General features: G+C 37.6%; 2 protein-coding genes across 3 annotated transcripts in view; one reads left to right on the top strand and one right to left on the bottom strand.

Moving 5' to 3' along the window:
- LOC112562653 overlaps positions 1-6233 on the top strand; it is a 23605-nt gene extending 17372 nt beyond the window's left edge. The window contains 1 exon segment of the mRNA XM_025236033.1: positions 3812-6233. Coding sequence (XP_025091818.1) covers positions 3812-4806 — 995 coding nt within the window. The 3' untranslated portion in view covers positions 4807-6233.
- Positions 6099-20784, bottom strand: part of LOC112562652 (diacylglycerol kinase theta-like) — a 58747-nt gene continuing 44061 nt past the window's right edge. For both annotated transcript variants that reach the window (XM_025236031.1, XM_025236032.1), the window contains exon 24: positions 6099-20784. The gene's annotated coding sequence lies outside the window, so the exon portion shown is untranslated.

Raw genomic sequence — 20784 nt, 5'->3', positions numbered from 1 at the left:
AGCCTTGTTCATCATTAGTCTTTATTAGGCAGTGTTGTTTATTTTTATTTGATCTACAGGGCATCAGTGGGGCTCGTCATATGTGTGAATCGGATCCTAAGGCATACCTGTGTGTCCTGTCTGTGTGAGATGTGTGGGGCATGGCCAGATATAGCTTTTTAAAATGTGGAATGTGTTCATGAGTGGAATGTATCTGGATGTATATGTGTTTATAAGGGATGTGTTCATGCATGGAATGCACTATTATGCATGTGCACACATGCATGCACACACACACACAGTGGAAGTCACTTTCTGCATAAAGTTGTCTGCTCTGCAGTCAACCACCCACCAGAAGTGAACAGCAGGTTTGGCATCTTCTGAATTAGTTCAACTTTTTATCTTGATTTGCAGTAGAATCACTTCTTTTTAAAACTGCATCTACAACACAGGCCTGGGACAGTTGTGGGAGTTACATTGTTCATTAAGACACCCCTCCTACTACTGGTTCTGCCAGCTTCTTGCCATCAGTCTTTATTACAGGATTTGTGTGATTCTTGTACCAGTTGTATGGCCACCATTTCAAGTTAGAAAACAAAGTCTGTCACAGAAGACAGTCACCATGCCTTCTGACCTGGCCAGTCTACAAGAATACCGAGTTCCTTATGCCTTCTCAGATTGGCATCCCTAACACATCTTTCAGCTTTTCTTTTCTCAGTTGTTCACCTGCCTATATTCCCCTGTCATAGTTTGCCTACTTGTTGTTTGCTGTCAGCTTGTTTCTTTGCTGTAACTAAGGGGTGTAGATGCTGCTGGTGCCATTTAACATTAAAATTTTTACTTATTTTTATATACTAAGAGAATAAAATATATTAACTTTTAAAATCTTTTTTGTTGGCTGCTCAGGACTTCCTAGTTTGCTGTGATCAAGGTTAATAGTTACGGACTATAAAATGCCATGAGTTCATAGAGATTATCTCCCTTTTAGGCAAAATGTGCACATCATGTTACATTTTAAAATACAAATATAAATTTAATACCAAACTGTGGAACATACTAAAGTCCACAAAACTAATAACTGAAGACAACAGTGGATGAAGTTTTTTTATTATTATTATTGCTGCTCTCAGGTAAACATTAGACCAAGAAACTTATACATTTTTGGAAAGGGAAAAGTTTGAACTTTGCAATAGAAGTATCGAAAATTGCCTTCCCCATGCTCAAGGTTTGCTGGTCACTAACAGAGTATTGTGTGGGGAATGTACAGTTGAAGCCTATCAGTTGCTGAATCAAGTGTGTGGAGAATGATGGGAGTCTGTAGGGTGAGGAAGGCAGAAAGGTAATCAGAAGCACAGTGATGAAGACAGTCCAGTCTGTAAGTGAATGTGGTCAGTGAGGGGTAGCATGTGAAGAAAGCAAAGATTGGGGGAGGGGTAGGTGGGTTGATGTGATTAGTCTTACGCACCTGGAACACCCAGACAAGCAGCAGCATATTAAAAATGTTGAAGGGTGTGGAGTGTGGCCACAGGGCGACCATCTTAAAAGGAGTTGCATTATCCAGGCATGAGAAAAGACAGCTTGACAGCGACGATGACTGCAGTGAAGAGATGGAGAAAAAAAAGTTTTCACCAAAGAGGAGATGGGCTGTATGGACAAGGTAGAGTCCAGAATGACATCAAGACTCTTGACACTAAACAATAAGTGGATCATGGTGCAAGATAATCAGAGACTAGAAGAAGAAATAGTGGAAAGGAGCTGTTTGACGTCGGTAAACAGTGTTTCAATCTTGTGAGAGTTTAGCTTTTGTTTGTCTTCACTCATCCAGTTCCATATGTCAGAATTGCAGTGACTGATGGAGGAGAGAAGGCTATCAATTCTGTCAGTGAAGAGCTAACATATAGTTGCATGTCATTGGCAAAGCAAGATGGTGGAAATCATGACACTCCATGATTAATGACAGAAATGACAATGCAAAGAGAGCAGAGAACAGGACCCTGGACAGAAGCCTGGAGAACGCTACAGAGTACTGTGAAGGGCTGGGAGGGTTCGGAAGCAATGAATCTTAAGATTGGCTATGAATGTGGAGCCCTGAAAGGGATGTGTCTTGAGTGCCAAACATAGAACAGTTAATTGATCAGAATGTCATGGTCAAGCGTTTCAAAGCAAGAAGGACAAACATTGGAACCAGACTGTTGTCAGCAGTGCACAGGTCAGAAGTCACACAATGGCTGTCTTGAGACAATACCAGCAAACAAGGAGTTGATGTCAGTCTTTGCTGGGAAGAGCTTGTCAAGACACCCAGCAAGAAAAAGTGAAGATCTAGTTCACAGGTTTTAATGGTGATCTGAATGATGTCTGCATATAATAGATGGTGTCTGGCTGAAGGCATATCAGATTTGATTTAGAGAAGAAGGGATATGTTTTGTTTGGCTTTGGATGATAAATGGAAGAAAACATCTTAATCCAAATATCATTCAATAAAATTTGAAGATATTTTCTTTGGGGAAAGTTGATATTAATGAGAATTTTCTTCAAATCGTGAAAAATATGTATGCTAAGGAAAGCTCCAGGAACATTGATGATTTGCAATCTTTATTGAGAGAAGCTTCTGCTGTCAAAATGACTAATGATTGTGTAGCATGCCTATTCCAGGTTCTTACTTTTGCATGCTGATGATTATGTAATATTCTGCAAAACTAATGGGAATCTACAGGAAGCACTCATTGTCTTCTCAACATGATGTGGCATTTGTGTTAATATGGAAAAAAAACTAAAATTACTGTCTTTTCAAAAAGAAAAATACCTAAACTCATTAATAGATGTTAGCTGTGTTAAGTTTTGTAAGGAAAGTAATGTTTGATTAATTATATCTAGTTCATCTATAATATAGTTCAGACTAAGCAGTTTTGCAATATACCATGATCACAGTGTAACTGTATTAAATGTAATCTTGTCATCTATTGGACATTAATTTCACTATATTCTAGTCTGTGTTCAAGGTTAGAAAAAAGGTTAATACCTGAACTAATTTTAATTATCCTTATTTGATCAAAGTGAGCACTCCTCTGCTCCACAAAAATAGCATGTCCCCAGTCATTTTATAAAAATTATTTGTGATAATTTTGATATGTAACATCACTCACTCGTATACTGTCTTTATGTTGTACTAATATTGTTAACACCATAGCCATCTTTATCACTGGTATCATGTTTTGTTGCTGTGTAAAACACTTTCTTATATTTATCTTCTCATACAATGATTCAAAATCTGTGTGGAAAACAAAAATTTTTTTTTTTTGGGTGTGTGGGTCAATCCCCTCAGGGGGTGAACAAATAAATTGAAGTCACTATTTCACTTCTTTCACCTTAAAGGAATTACATCTAAACAAGAGCAGATATCTTGTCGTTAAATATCAGCCAAGGGAATCTTTAGAGAAATAATTTAGTTTGTACAGCATTTACTCTTCTTATCATTAATATGTATTAGATAACATGAGACAGATATGTCAATGTGTTAGGCGTGTTTCTAGCTGTGGCATCCTAGTGTTAAGCAGACCATAGATTAATCACTTGTATATTTAATGTGGCAGCAAAAAATGTAATGCTTGTTTGCTGTAGATTAACGCTGTACTAGAGATAACTAAGATATTTAGGTGTGTGGTTTGAAGAAGATTCTTAATGTTGTTTGGGAATTATTATTATTGGTATCATAACAACAATGCTGATTTGGCATTATTATTATTATTTGGTATCTTATTTTTTAAGGTGTATTTTCATAAATGGATTTTCTTATAACTATTTTCTTATGGTTTTCTTTTTTATGTTATTTCAGAAGAACTGGTGCCTTGCAGACAAACTACAACAGGCATCACCAACTACTCTTGCAATTTATGTGACTATTCTTCAGAAAACCTTTATCAATTTCGCATACATTTGGCCGCTCATGGCTGCTTCACCCACTTAGTCTCAAATGCATGTGAAGATTTCCCGTTCAAGTGTGGATACTGTACATATGTGGCTCAAGATGAGGGAGACTTTGGTGCGCACATTGCTTCTCACCTAGAGCAGCGCAACTACAGGTGCAGCAAGTGTGAGTTCACAGCATTCAAGCGCTCTAGTGTTCTTCATCACATCACTATCACACATGATGAGAATGAGGATATTCAAGTTCTTGACTTGCAAGCAGACAGTATGACACAGCAAGGAAAGGAAGAACCAAAACTTGTTAACTTTGACACAGAACTCAGAATTATACCAGTGACTGATCATGACATGGAAAAGGAAGGACTGTCCTTGTACAGCCCGCAGTCCTGTCCATTGTCAGAAAATAGTAGAAGCAGCATGGAAGCAGATGGAGATGAGGATATGGATATCATAGGGCTTGAGCTCCCAAACATGAAAGACTTAGAAACAGAAGATGTGGATGGCTCTGACTGCACTGAAGAGTTTGGAGGGAACGATGATGAGGAATCTCTTGGTTCTTCTGCACCAGCGTGTGTTGAGGCTAGCAGATCCCAAGCATCTAGTATTCTTCGTGCAACTCTGCAGGGCCAGATCCACGAATACGGCTTTAGCAAGTTAACTGTGCCTCATGGTGCACAGGACAATGAAAGCAATGACGCAGAGGCTTCAGACAGTGATAGTTCTCTGGCCATCAAGAATGCTGACCCCTTGCCACAGGTTCTGTCCAGAGTGAACATACAGGAGACGAGTGAGCTGGAAGAGCCTGAGTACGAGAGGCCTCATCAGCAGGAGCCAAAGAGAAAGAGACTAATTGTTCAGTGGACGTCTCTGTCTCATCTGAGGCAGAACAATCAGAAGCAGTAATATTGTCTAAGCCAGAGAACACTGATAAGGAGAGCAGGGACACATGTGGTGACAGGGGCTCACAACACTTTGCCAATGTGTTTAGCACTCTTAACAAGTGGCTTGAAAAATAGCACTTGGTTTTTGGCCGTAGTGCAAGATTTTGGCTAAGTGATAAAAATAGTCAACAACAGCACACTCATCAGTAGATGTGAGAATTGTCTTGTAAATAGTTTATGAGAGAACGTCTTGCTTTTCAGGACCTGCCAGCAGGTGCTTGCAAAGTCACTGTTTGAAGTGTTTGGCAGAGTACAACTGGCAATAGCTCTGCATATGAATGATGAGGCTGCTGTTGATGATTCTTGCATTCATTGTGGGAGTGCCATCCAAACCCCATGGACTACTGAGTCAAGTAGAGTAGGGATGCCAAAACATCTTTAAGAATTATCAGAGAAGAGAGGGGCAAGGTTCATTTTATGGGTGTGTGCATATTAATGAAGTGTCGACATTTGATGATATTGAAGTGTAACATATCTTTGTGACATTGATTCCTGGAATATTTTTCAGTTCATGTGTTTAGCAATATCATTAGAATGAAAGAGGAGGATAAAAACTGACATGCTTGTTTGATGCTAGTTTTACGAAGGGCATTCCAAGCCAACTGCTCAGACATTGCTGCTCAGCTCTTTACAGTTTCTTGCCCATCCACTGAGTTTTTTAACTGTCCATGCTGGACCGAGCTGTAAAGAGTAAATGGAACTAGCCAGATTGTAATAGCAGTACGTACAATCACATATTTTAATAGCAGCTGGACATTTCTGCAGTGTTGGCACAATGGGTGGATTTTACATTTGACTAAATCAGAGGAACCGCTGTATTATCACCATCATTGTATCCAGTGCTCAGTTATACTGTTTATCACAATCATTGTTTACAGTCTCAGCACGGGGGTGCAGCTTCAGTTGCTTTCAAAGTAAATGATGTGTTTTAGAACGAGCCTTCATTTCCACGGAAGTGAATAATCAGAATGCAGATGTTTTCAGTTTATTCAAGAAAATCTCGAGAAGTAATCCAGAGTTTTTAGTGTTAGTAATACTGTAACTGTGGCGCTAAGCTCCTTGAGGAGTGACAAGGAATAAGCAAAGCAAAAAAAACAAAACAAAAACAACAATGCTGTAACTTACTTTAGAGTAGGTTTTCTATAACCTGCTGTAGAGGAGTAATACTTTTCTTGCACTGATAGTATTACTACAGTATTACTAAAGTTAAAAGCAAAATTAAGCCCCATTTGTTTTTAAAGTATTTTTTTTTTCTTTTTTTGACTGATCAGGTGTGTGACTAGTTCTGCTCTACATTGACGAACAAGAAGTGCTTAATATGCAGAATGATTCATTTTTGTTACCAATCAAAACTATTCATATTGTGGATTAAATATCGTAAGATGCAAATTCAACAGGCATTTTTACTTCTTGTGGTTTTCTTAAAGACTTTTTTTTTTATCTTTACTATTATCATTGTGAGATACACATTAAAAGATACATAATCAAAAACCATTGCCAGCTACTTGTATGGATGCATGCAGTTATGGTTGGATGCATTCCATATCCACTGCCTTCAAAGGACATACTACCACTTTCACTTCTGTAATACATGCTGAATGTGATCTCATGACAAAACAGTCTGAAAAAGATCTTTGGCCATCTAAAGTTGAGTTGGCATGATATATAGAAATAGACTACGGCTTTCAGCAATAGGTCCTTGCAGTAATCATGCTGCTAAAAGTGTGTTCAACAATGTGGGGAATCTAGATTATTTTTAAAAAAAAGACTGACAAATTTTTAGTCACACTAGAAGATTGGTCTTTGTTAATGGACTTTCAAGGTTTCACAAGCTGCTATATTGTTGAAACTGAAAAGTACTGCTTAATAAAAAACACACCTTTGATTTACCCCTATTTTATTTCACATATACAGATATGAATCTTTGTAACATAAGAAACCGTCTGATCTTCAACACTGGACGCTGCGATGACCTGTACCACGAAAGGAAAAAAAATTCTTAAAACATGATTTTATTTAATAAACGCACACTGCCCATACTATATACTCTGAAAATGTGTTATCACAAAGATGATAATTATATATTATTACAATTTACATACATACCAAACGATACAAAACAGCATGAGACATTGTCTACGACTGAACATTGATAAGAAATGATTTACAGTAAAAGATACATGGTTGAAATAATTCAGTATTACATAAGAATTGTAATAAATATTTGCCTTGCCCCAGGGAAATACACATGGTATAACTCTCAGCAAAAGAACAAATGACACCCAACAGATCTTAATACTATGCACTAAGATATAATGAGAAAAAGGCAAAGTGTAGATAAGAACCAAAAAATCCTGAGATTTGCGATGCTCTAGAGCAGATGTGGTTACCTTGGAACATGTCAAATAGCTGCTTGCATGTTTCTTGGCACGAGGCCACGTCTGCTTACTTGAGTAGAATTGTTGAGTTTTTGCCAAAAGCCAGTGCAAAATAAATGCAATCGAAAAAGCAGTTTCTGCACAAATAGTTCACAGAATGCAAAAAAAAAAAAAGAAATGGCATTTGTACTACTGGGCATGCCATCACCTGCATGCACACAACCCCACCAGAAAGGCTAACTACTGAATGATGCTGACCACAGCTCATCCATGCCAGTTTGTCATGGCTTTGATCACATCATCCTCAGCCAACCTCAAGATTCTCCATAATGTGTGGACTATCAGCTGGTCATTTGTTTTTGTCTTTTTTACTCAGCTCTTTTCAGCTTTGAACGTTACAGAAAATTAACCATGTTCTCTGACAGTTAACAGCAGATTGCTCACTGTGCTAAGCTAGCCCACTCTGGGCTTCCCCATGCTGTCAATACCAAGCATGTTCCGTAGGAAAATGTCAACATTCGGTAAACCTCCCAAAACACCAGTATAAAGGAACCTAACACTATCAACAATAAATTCAAGTAAACATTTTACACCAAACAAATATTTTACAAAGTTTAATTTTAATGAGTGCATAAGCAATGCAGCTGATCCAACATTTTTTTTTTTTGTCCAAGAGATGAGACCAAATCCCCTCACAAATGAAAATAATTGGGAGATCAACTTGCAAAGGAAAATTTGCAGCATTTAGAAACTTTCAAGAAAAAATTGCCTAAAATGAACTGGATTGAGAAAAATGTTTTCGTGCTATGAACTTCATTGGTCCATTGTTTAAAAGTAAATGAATTCAGACAGTAATCAAGCTGTGCAAACAAAAATCGCATCCAAGACTGTACACAAATGCTTGACTGTTCAAAACATTCCAATATAGTATAATCTTGTCTGTAGTGAAAATATTTCACTGCACCCTACTTCTTGTCTGTACTAAAGGCTAAATATACCCAAAGCAAACTTTTTCCTTTACAGAGGAGGTAACATTCAGCAACTGAGCAAAGGCTACCTCCACAGCTGAAGAATACTCAGAGAATCATATACATGGTTTCTAGCAATGAAAAAAGATGATAAAGAAAATCACATAATTGGTTTCTCACAATCAGCAGACTACCAGCCACTCTTAAGCCTCGCACACTCTGATAACACATTAATAGTACATCATGCATTTTCTGGCATATTATCAAACACAACTTTCAGATGTCTCTAATGAAACCTTTCCAGTCACCTGTGTCTTGTTAAATAATCACTCTCCCCCTTCCCCACCTTTCCAACAAAAATTCACAAGGGAACATCATGATCTTCCCATATCTGACCCACTTTCAAGTGCACATGAAACACTGGCACAATTGTTGAGATTTTTTTGTTTTTTTTGTCCTACCACACTGAAAATGACACTTGACAGATAAACATTAATAATAATTATCATAAAATATACAGATGTTGCTGATGAATTATAAAATCCCAATTCAAATGTTTCTTTAATAAGAACTTGAACAAATCTAAAATAAACTGAACATATGGGCTACACTTCAACATTTAGAAGTAAGCTTTACATTAAAACAACAACCAAAAAAAAACCCCAAGCTTTTAAAACAAAATCATATGACAAATAAAAAGCCTAAACTGTTTAGATATTTTCTGTACTCTGTTGAAAAGCTCTCAACTCAAGAATTGTAGGCCTAGTTAAGGAGCTTTGGATGTTATGCAGCATGGTTTATTATTTTTTAATGGTGGTGACAACCTTTAATGACAAATTCTAAAGATGTGTAATGTGCAACATACTTGAATATCTGTGAGTACAGGCTTAGCCGAAATCTTTCAAAAGAAATTTGAAACACACAGCCATGAAAAAAGTTTTAATGAGTATATTTAAATCATGCTCGACTGCTTTTATTTCTCAAAATTTATTATATGCTTAAGAGCTCTGAATCAAAACAAGAGATGAGAAAAAGTGTTGTATGTATATTGTACTTAAGAATTCTTTATCAGAATGCATCAAAAAGAAACAACAGTACTCTGAGAAGCACAGATGAAGGACATTTTCATTGTCCAAATGTGTGAAGTGGGAAACAAATTCTGCGACAATTCTGTGGCAGAGTACAGTGAGTGAGTAAGGGATGTGCATCTTCACACATTGACATATATCAGTACTCTACATTTTCCTCTGTGCTTCTAAAGCCAACAATGTACTGACTAGTCAGTGCTAATGATGCCAACACATCACTGATAAGACTACATGAAACATGGCTGACACACAGCAGCTGGAAATGGGGCACACACATCTGAAAGACTCAAAACATCCCTGTCCCTAGTCTGTAACCATTTGTTTGTGTGTGACGGAGAGGGTCATTTTAATGACAACAATGTGACACATAGGTCAGCTGACAGTTTTTTCACCTGTTAAATTCTTAGGTCTAAATCATCTTGACTGTCAAGTATCAGAGAAAGTTCATAAGGCTGTCATTATGCTTACATAACTGCTTTATGTATCTCACCATTTATTGTTATAAAGGTGTGTGCTTGAGCCATATCCAGGTGACAAGACTGCATTTATCTACATGATGTATAAATCTACAACCAATGATCTATTTGACATTTGCTGACTACATGTACTTCCTACTTGAGGCATCAAAGTATTTGCTACATTAGTAACTATGTACCAAGGCCAGAAAAATGAAGGAGTAGGTGAGGGGTGGACCACCTGGTTGTTATTTAATACATGTAATCTTTTTTTTTAAAATAAAAGATGACATAAAATAGCCAGAGCCCGCAATGCCTTACATAAAATGCCCTTATTTCTTAACTCCACTGTCAAAATCCAGTCAAATGCAAGATTACAACTCTACCTGCTTCTCTCTACTATTTTCTCATTCACTGTATGTTTTACAGACATCAAACATGCACATAGCCAGACAAAATTCCTAACTGATCAAAAGAAAATGGTGAATAATATCTGCCATTGTTAGTTTCCTAACCAATCAAAAGAAAATGGTGAATACTGCCATTGTTAGTTCTGCTTTCAGCATATGCATATACAACTAATCACACACTCACACCCACGCACAGTCCACAATGTTTAAGCAGAGTGTTACATAACAACAACCGTCAAATCTCATGCATACCTTAGAGCAGTGTAGGAAGATGACAGGCAGAATGTCACATACATGTTTTAAATAAAGCACCACCATGCAACCATCAGGAATAAAAAGCACATATACAGCTGCCGAGAAAAACCCAACTAAAACGGTCTTGAAACATTTTAGTGAGAAAGTTTGCCCTAATAAATACTGTCAGAAATTGTTTTTAAGCATGTAGACAAATATGTTTATTTGTGTGTACTGAGAGAGGATATCACATGACACAATTCTTGATCTTGATCAAGTTCTGAAGACAGTTATGGGTGATCATTAGTGTCTTGGGTCAGTACTGGTGCACACCACAAACCGTGGCTGGCCAGAACAAGACCTAAAAAACCACTTAAGGTTGGTCTAAAACAAATTTCCAGATTTCTTGGTTCTCCTGTGAATGAGCCACCAAGCAAAGCTCCAAGTTTGAACGTATTGATTGCACAAAGCCCATCAAAAACAAGCGCAGAACACAGCAGCTGCCCAGCTGCAGCTCCAGTCAAAACTTCCAACAAAATGAAGATCCTTAAATCCAGCATTTAAAAGAACAGTTGTAACTGTTTCCAATTGCATATACACCCCCAACACACACACATCTACTCAGTCACCACCACAAACAAGCATCACCTGCTCACATTTGTCTTCTGTATACATGTAAAGCAGTACTTTCCATTTGTTTTAAGTGTGTGGTTAGAGCTGTGCAGCTTAAAGATATTGCTGAGAACAGACTTTGAAATAATGTTTGTTAAAATGTTTTGTGCAAGTCCTCAATTCAAAATAAGTCATGCTTATCATTATGGAAGCCTGGGACATAACAATGACAGGGTCAGTTTGCAAAGACTGATCAGCTTAAATACTAGTGTACTTTGCAGAACTCTCAACAAGTTACAAACAAAGAAAGCTGCAAGACACCCAGAACCTATCCATCATGATAGGAAAAACCCTTGTATTGACAGAACTTATTACACTTTACAGTTACAAAAGTGCACAACCATCTGCAAATTGTTGCTCTTTATTACATATAGAAAAATTATATAGGATAGCCTTAAGATAGGCTTAGGTTGGTGATTTACACTGTCTGGGGCTGTATATCACAGTCAACATGTGCTACATTCAGAGAGCAGCTATGTGCGCCAAAGGCAAGATCTGAACCCATGGTTAGTAATCCTGACTTGAGGTTAAGTGCATTTTTGTGCTACAAACCCACCTTAATTAGCCTTAGGGGAATCTAAGACATCTACCTCAAAAGATTATCAAGTACTGCTGGAACACTACGGCTACCCACCTAGCCTGAAAACATTTGCCCATACTGAGCACTCACTCACCCACATAGCAAGAGAGTATGTCCCTTCGATTTCTAAGGGTCACGGATATAGTTTAGTGTAACATTATTGACTACATTTTATCAAGCAACCTGTTGCTTTTTAATTCAGACTAAGGTTTTTTTTAAAAATATATTATAACATCCTCACACTACTTAAAAACCCCTTTGTCCCTCCTAAAAAACTAGTAGGACTATTCAAGATAAAGATCAAATAATAATTCAATGCTCAAACCCATAATGTCACTCACAAATAGAATTTAAAAAGCTTGGGATTTGGGTAGGAAGGCTTCTGTAATTATACTGGAGACTGCTTATTGTTACACTTAACTAGGTAAGGATTGTCACTTAATAATAACTGCTAGTCCAAAGTAGCCAAAAGCCACAAAATGATTGCTATGTATATTTGATAAGCAGGTTAGCTAATGAGCCTGACTTGGCATTTAAACTTGTACTGTATTGCAAAAACATGACTGCTAGTCGTAGATGACTGTTGAGATGTAGGATATTGTCAGATCATGATGGCTGATGGTTGGCTACTGGGTATTTATCAAGACATGCTGATAGTCCATGAGAGTTGAGAACCTCAATTGTAATGGGCAGTGTATGATGGACATATATCCATCTCTTTATTGTGGACTTACTGGAGTTGCATCCACTAACAATAAAGTGACCCACTCTACCACAGCAAAGAAACATGGAAAAGACAAAAAGTTAAGCCACGCCAAACAAAAAAATGTGATCTAGGTAATCTGTGCACAATGTAATAAGTTACCATGTCAGGGCCAAATATAATGGTGTAGCAACAGACATAAGAAGTCACTGAGCTTTCATACTTCAAGCTTCGACTGTTTACAAGTTTGTCTGATGGGCATCACAAACTGACCAACACTTCAGACTATCCCATTGCAATAAGTTTTGGTCTTTGTCATATTGCATCTGTTCCTCTTTCATTTTGCAAGCCACAAGCCAGAAAGGACTGGGTAATTGAATTACAAGGTAAAATCTCCTTAAAAAGTTTATTAACAAATCCTCTAATTATCGAAAGCATGAGACTCTGTTCTGAGCCTTTGACATGTAAAACTGTATAAGCTCTCAACTAGACTGATTAAAAAAAAAACCCTTAAAAAGTACAGCGATCTCTTGATCACACACTTACTTGTTTGTGAACAATTCGTGGTCTTGCTAAACTGAGTATTCTTCTGTAACCAGTTGCAGATCTATTTGGACAAAGCCTTTTATGATTTCTTGATACCTCTTGATACTTTTACTGCCCAACACTGTAACTACAAGTCATCATAAACAATACTTTGTCTGAATAATCTCCTCACTACAACACGTCAACAACATTCTGTGTAATAGCATGTGCAACACATACATGTCAACTGTGATGTTTAGTACTCTTGGTTATGTCTAACACTTCATGCTGCTTTTTGTGTACATTCACAAATATTTTCAGGAGCACATTTATTGAAATAAGCTGAGCCTATAAATTTCAAGAGCAGCAAAACTGTAGAAAGGAAGCATGGGAAAGGACAGCAGGAAGTTCTCTACCTAGCTGATCTGCAATCACCAATCTAACATCTGATATCAAGCAGAAGTATTTAGGTCAGTTCCAGTGATGATTAGAAATCTGCCTATGCAGGGACAACATTATAAAATATTCATTAGCCTAAAAAGTCATTTTTTTAACTCCTGAGTGACAAGACCAGCCACGCTATATAAATGTCCTGTAAAGGCAGAATCTACAAACTTCTGTGGATGAAATAGGGACAGAATAAATAGCAATAACATGCATATATTCCATGAACATTATTCTGTTTAAGAATAATGCAGTCTGGTCACCATCTCCTACATCTAATTCGTTTTGACACCTGAAACTCTCATGCCCTTGCATTTTGTAAGACAAGTGGGACCTACCAACCGACAAAGGTCATGATTGTTGTATGAACTGCAAGCAAAGCAGGTTTGTGGATAGATTACCATCCTCAGCCCAAAGCTACAGTCCTTTCAGATGTATGTGTGCCCCTTCTTGATGAGCAGATGACACAATGACTGCCATTCCTAACACGGTGAATTAGATTTCTTCTTTCTCAACAAATTCAGTCTTCTGTGATCTTTTCTTCATCCACTTTTTTAATTACCAGATGAACCCATCTGTGTTCTGCAGATACCCCTCAAACATACATTTTTATCTTTCTAATGCAAATAATCATTTTAAAGGCTCTATAAAATCCCCTCCCACATTATCTTCAACATTTTTCTTATCACCAAACACAGCTTAAGAGATTGTCTTTATTATTATCTGATAAACGTATAGAAAAGTATGTCCTTTTATTTTCAATCACTTAAGAAAATTCTTCTCATCTAATAAATAAATCCACCCTTCTCATGAGCGATCTCGAGTAAACCTCTCTTTCTTATTTCCTGGACATCAGATACTGAAACTGATGTGTTGTATGCTCTCTCTACATTATAACAAATGCTTTCCTAACCCTGTATGCTGTATGCAGCAGTGGCATGAAGTGTGGGAAATACTTCTATAAGCAATTACAGACCAAGCTAAAGTGACATTTTAGATTTAAAATTCAAGAATAAAATGTTTTCACTGTATTATACATAAGCAGTTCTTATAAATGTCTGTAAACAGAAACAAATGTGACATGAAAAGTATCTAACCAAGTGTTCCCATAACAGACTATTCTCAGAAATGCACCAAACTCAAATCAATTTTCAACATGAAATGCAATGACAGCAATGGTCAAATGGTCTTGTGGCAGCAGAAATTACACAAACATAATCATGCCAACATGCACTCACCTATACACAATGCTCTCTCTCTCTCTCACGCGTATGTGCGCACACACAGAGATAATCACACCACCTCTATGTCAAGCTATTTATCCTCCATGAACTAGCTTTGCCTGAAGACTGTCTTTGAGATACAGGAAGTGAACAATTAACAGTCTGCAGGTTTTTGTTTTGTGCAACAAGAAACATTTGAGCATGACAACAGTCCCACTAGGTGACAAAAAATGTACAAATACATTACACAAACATGCCAATGTTCAATAAATAACTTTTTTTAAAATTTAGCTATAAACTAACAGAGTTACATGTGAATAATAATCAAGGAAGAACAAAAGCACAACACTCTGATAGCAATATTCTTAGCTCAAGATAAATAAATGTAAAGATAATATTTTAATCTTAGTAACAATACTTTATCACAACCCAGTGGCTGAAATAATCTTCAGGTACAAATTGAAAAAGAGAGCTGATCTGTATACACCATCTTATGTTAGTGTCTATCATCAAAATACAAGTTTGCATTTTATTTTTAAAACTAGCATTGCGCTGGATAGGTCAAGGGGAGCCAAGATTAAACTTGGCCTACATTGCACACTTCCAACATATTGATCACAACTCCCTGATTACAAGAAATCAAATTTTTAACAAAAGTCGAACAATGACTTTGTGTCGTTTTAAATTTTGCAGCAAATTCTATTTCAACCTTCAATGAGAAACAACTTGCATGAAAACAGATGGTTGGTCTAACATTTGCCAGCACATTTTGCTGAATTTTTAGATTGAAGAAATTATTCAAAGGTCTTACTGTCCCCAGATGATGAACAATGCACAAAAGGATGAAGATCAAGTACAAAAGAGAAAAGGTGCAGTTAACTCTTAGACATCCATCTTAAACATGCCATAGTTTACTGGTCTAGCATAGGAATAATACATTTCAAAAAATGTGTGCTACTATTTCATCCAGAGTTACTGTGAGGAAACAGGAGAAGTTGTGGAGGGAGAGCAGCAGATATGAGACCTATATCACAAACCTCCAGCAATACCCACAGCAGACATAACAAGAAAATGTCTTGCTTACCATCATTTTGCATGTAAGATTCTCAGTAATGCTGGTCATCAAGGAAAAGCAGCTTTTATCAGGGCAAAGCTAAACTGATGAAGTGTGCACACCTACACATACAAACACCACCATCACCCCCACACATACATATGCTGCTCTGTAAACATGAGGTTTCAGTCCTGTTATTGTCTTTCTTTAAAAAAATAACTTTCACCTGGGTTATATATCATCTTCCAATGTTATATTTATAGCTATAAATAATAATAGCAATGCCATAGTTAATGCAATAATATTCTTTAGAAATAAACAGTTTTATGAGACCATAACTGGACCCCTGCACCCAGCAGCTAACAGTTTTGCTTATTATGTATAAGTAAATAAACACATCCACAAGCACTGCCAACGGAGCTTAAGAAGAAAGAAGTGGCTTGTACAAATACCAGACTGAGTAAGGAAATTATCTTTATTTAAACTCCATGTATACTGGAGTCATGGTGACAGATCATCAAAAACAATCACCCACTGTCAGAATGCTCTCCCACAGCACTGAGGACACTGAGCACACCTTGCATTGTCTCACTCTAGTAGGCAATTGGCGACATTTCAAAAACCCTCTGCATAAATACACAGAGGGAACAGAAGGGCCATGGAACAAAAATGATGATGTCACCTCTATCATAGAAGATTTGCTCTATGTAAGAGCATTTCTTCTGACAGAAATTCACTAGCACAACAACTATAAGGACCAAGACAAAGGCCATATAGAAATGAGCATACAAAAACACTTCCAGTCAGTCTCTTATCACCATCATCCCCAAAACTGATCCTGAACATAATGATAACCTAAATACAATAAGCAAAATTCTTGGCAGTTTTAGACAAAGAAGGATAATTTTTAATGACAGTAACATGTTCAACATGGTTTTCCATCATTCAAAGCTATATATTAGCATCAATGGTAACACTTTAAGATGACATCAAATGCATCTGTAATTTATGTACAATGGAAATAATGATGACAATGATGTCAACAATGTGGGAGTTGATGGTATGAGGGTTAAAGAGACTAGCATAATAATACAAAAGGAAAAATAGAAGAAAGGAGTAAAAATGGTGAGATGCATGAGGGTCAAGACAGAGTGGGACTGTATCATGCCCAATGCTTTCCTGAAGCATGACTAAACTCACTGTGCTTTTGTTCCTCAGGCATCACTACAACACTATGAAAGCAGTAGCCTAGGTAGACTCAGGCAGAGTGAACAGCCTCAGGCCAGCTTGTCTGGCTAACTGCAAGCAAGCTTCAACTTCAAGACCAACATTGCCCAAGATTTCCACCATGCATTTACACTAAATTCATTCTTCACACAGTTTCCTTGTTGGTCCAGAAACCACAGCAAATAATTCTAGACTTCTTTCATGTATAGAAAAAGAAAAAAAAAACTAATAAACAAATAAATGAATAAATATCTCTTGTCTTAAAAGAAATTACAATTTGTGCATTTTTCTGCTTGGCGATAGAAAACACCAATGATAGCCAATGTAAATACAGGAAAAACTTAAACATATTCACGCTTCCTCCACCACTATTTCCAATGGTACACTGACTTGAGGACCCGTAGAAAAAATGCTTTCTACAAGACTTGGTCCACCTCTAAGCTGCTCCCTTATCTACACATATCTATGCTCACAGATCTGGCAGTTCTACTAGCGGTGCATGCATCTTTAAGAGGTACAGTTTAATATGCTACATGGTCCAAAGCTGAAAAAAAGATGTAGCGAAATGTCCACTTTTATGTTCCTCTCTGAACTGAATTATAAAAAAGTACCCAAGCTTTTAGCCTTCTAAAATGAAAGACAAAAGATGAAAAATCATGTTGGAAGTATGTATTTACTAACTGAAAGAAAACATCGTTCTAAAGGAAAATGCAAACACTGAGGGGTTTAAAGATGACTGGAGAAACAATTAGCAAATTTGTCAAGGGAGACAACTACAAAAAAAGGTGATTTTTCTGGTTCGGCCAATCAAAAGGTGCAGGCAAAACAGCACTCAGGGATGCTAGTTATCAAGTTAAATAAAATGTGTTTCCTCTGCTATTTGGGCAGCATCCACATATACTCTGCCAGTAGTAGCCTTCAGAAAACAAGGCATGTAATGCTACTGAATGCCTGTTGCAAGACCTGGAAGAAACACATCTCCTGCTTTGCTCTGTATGGCCTGCCCAAGAGTAAAAATTTGTGACTAACTCCCTTCACTGAAACAGTTTTAGTTTTTTTTTTTTTTTAATCTATCTTATTCTTGCTAAGACCAGTGTCTGAAATGCAGCTCTTAACTGTTACAACGTTTATTCAGTACATATTTATGGTCAACTTCAGAAATTTGCAAAGTGAATTGTTACACCTCAATAACCATGCTCTTTGACAAATATCTTCTTTTCTGCCAACCAGTTAGGAAACTCTGTCTATCATACAACTATTTATTGGTACCAATTCATTAAATTAGCTACTGACAATGTTGCTATCATTCTGCTATATTCTGTTCTAAAAGTAAGAGAAAGAGCGAAAGACCACATTTCCGACAAAGTTTTAGCATGTTAACTTTCAGCTGTACATTTCAGTCTTTAGTAACTTTCCAATAAACTCATTTTTCATATATATAAACAGCACCATCAGGGAAACTTTTTTTGTTATAACATGCAACAATGAAAGTCCATGGCACACTTGTTGGTTCTTAAATTGGTTGAAATGGCTACTACACAACACATTTAGAGTATCACTTCCAACAACCTCATCTTTCTGAAAATCCTCAAAAAGGGATGAACACAACCTTCTTAAATTTCCAGGTATAAATTTTAAGCCAGCTTTAGCCCTCCTGATATATGTGACTAGAAACTGATTAGCATGTTAACAGCTACCTTTCCTACCTATTTCTCCCAAGTTGCAAATGCTAAGCTAGTAAGAAGTTTATAACTGGGCAAAATGCTACCGCAGAACAGACACCAAACAATATGAAGGCAAGATAACACCAAGGCAGTGAAACCCTTCACAAATCAACTGTAAGCCATTTGGCAATGAAAGGTGAACAATTGTAGACCAATGTCTCTGAGTCTGTTCAGTTGGCTAAACCATCAAGAGGTGCTCACAACATTTTGCAGACAAAGCTAAAACTCAGTCTGCATTCAAAGCACAAGAAAGTTGCTCAGTTCACACAAGAGACCCCAGTGCCAAGCATGCATGTGAAAAGATGTAGCCTTGTCACAAATGGCCAACATATGAGTACAAATGGTGCATGTTCCATTAAAAAAAAATTCATTATTGGCTAGATAAACCCTGATTTTAAAACAAACTTTTTATGAATGCCTAGTGCTCAAGAGTCAACATGGTCCAGCAAACACTGTACAACAATAGCAACAAATGATCATGGGATTAACAAGTCTGACATTAAATACTCCATTAGGTACATCTGGAAATAAGCAGACATTGTCTTTTTGTGCCGCCCATTTGGTAAATGTACATGTGCTATCACAAGAAAAATGTCAATGGCTTCATGCATGAAACTTGAAACTCATTTGCTCCTTTGCATGATGTCACTCACACTGTGAGCAAATGATGGATGACATATCAAAGAAACAACGACCTTGGCACACACACTGATCATTGTATGCCTGCTAGGAAATCTGCTTAGCAAGACTGGGAGGCTGGAGAACCAGAAGGGGAAGAAGCATAGCCAAAGAGAAACAGACAGATCAGTGAAAGGAGAAAAGCTGAACCATTCAAAAAGAAAGGGAACAGAGTCAGAGAGACAAACAGAGCGAAGAGGTTAGAAGGTGAGAGGGGTTTGAAAGTAAGCAAATATGTCCAAGGCCATCTTATAGTCAGCCTATAAAAAACAAAGTCAAATATATTGGTAAGAGAGAGAAAAATGAGCCAGTGGAAAAACAAATAATACATAAGAAAAATATCAGTAAAAGGCAGGGAAGAGATAGTGAGAACAAGGCAGACCTGACAGACACAATATGTGTGTGTACGCACCTGCATGTTTGAGAGTGTATGTGTAGGAGAAAGAGTGTGTGTGTGCACATGTGCACGTGAGCAATATGGATAAAGTGAATAAGACATCAACGAAATCAAAAATATTTGTGTTAAATAAAGGTATTCCAGGGCCATCCTAATCAGCACAAGTTCACTTCAGTAATAAAAGAAGAAATTCTGGTCTAGCCAGTGTCACCTACACAGTCAGTCCTCTAACACTCCACAAAGACCCTTTAAGAAAGGATGCTGGTCATGTTACAGTTCAAAAACAGCCTCGTCTTCATTGTCATTCTTGATGTGTACAAAATAAGATGGTGGTGCACAGAATTGCTGAAAACACAGACACCAAGCAATAGGTATGCATAAACCTGCATGCCAAGCCTCCGTATCCAGTGTGTGTATATTTTCTCCACTTTTGTGCACCGACATATGACAGTGCACAGCCTGACATGAGTCAACTGCATGTGCACCTACACCAACAAGATGGTGCACAGCCTGGCACAAGTCAACTGCATGTGCACCTACACCGACATCCAAGAGCAGGCTGGATGAGGTTGGCTAGTTGCCAAGCGCAAATAACTGTACACCCTCCATGGGGTATGCAGAAAATGACATGATACAAATCTACCTGAGCATACACAAACACAATGTGTGACTTCCTCCTCCACCTGACTCTGAAAAACCTTCTGTATACTTCTCAGTGATGTCTACGGCAACCCAGCCGCCGGCATCTACTACTGCTACAACTACTACACACACACGCACATGTGCAATTGCACACACACACACTTACATATAGGCATACATGTGCATAAGCACATGCATTGCACATCCATGCAACACATGCATACACAATGACACAAGTATACTACTGTCAACAATCTCCAGGTTCCATGGTATGGAGTTTGTGCCAGAGCAGCCTGCAGTCCAAGACACACACACATACATACACAAACAAACAAAAGCAGTGCATGTGTGTGGACTGCTCAGCATTGGAGTCTGTCAGTCTGTGGTTAGCTGGGCTGGTCACTCAATCTTCTACTACCAGCACATTTGGCTTGATGTTCAATTCAGCACAGTACATGCACTGCCAGTCCCATGAACAGGCAATCCAGTTGCCATTGCAACCCCATGCTACTCCTCAGCAGCTATCTTCAGTATTAAT

The sequence above is a fragment of the Pomacea canaliculata genome, linkage group LG4 (genome assembly GCF_003073045.1).
Source record: "Pomacea canaliculata isolate SZHN2017 linkage group LG4, ASM307304v1, whole genome shotgun sequence".
NCBI lineage: Eukaryota > Metazoa > Mollusca > Gastropoda > Architaenioglossa > Ampullariidae > Pomacea > Pomacea canaliculata.
Note: the sequence above shows the minus strand (reverse complement) of the source record. Positions and strands in the feature narration are given on the sequence as shown.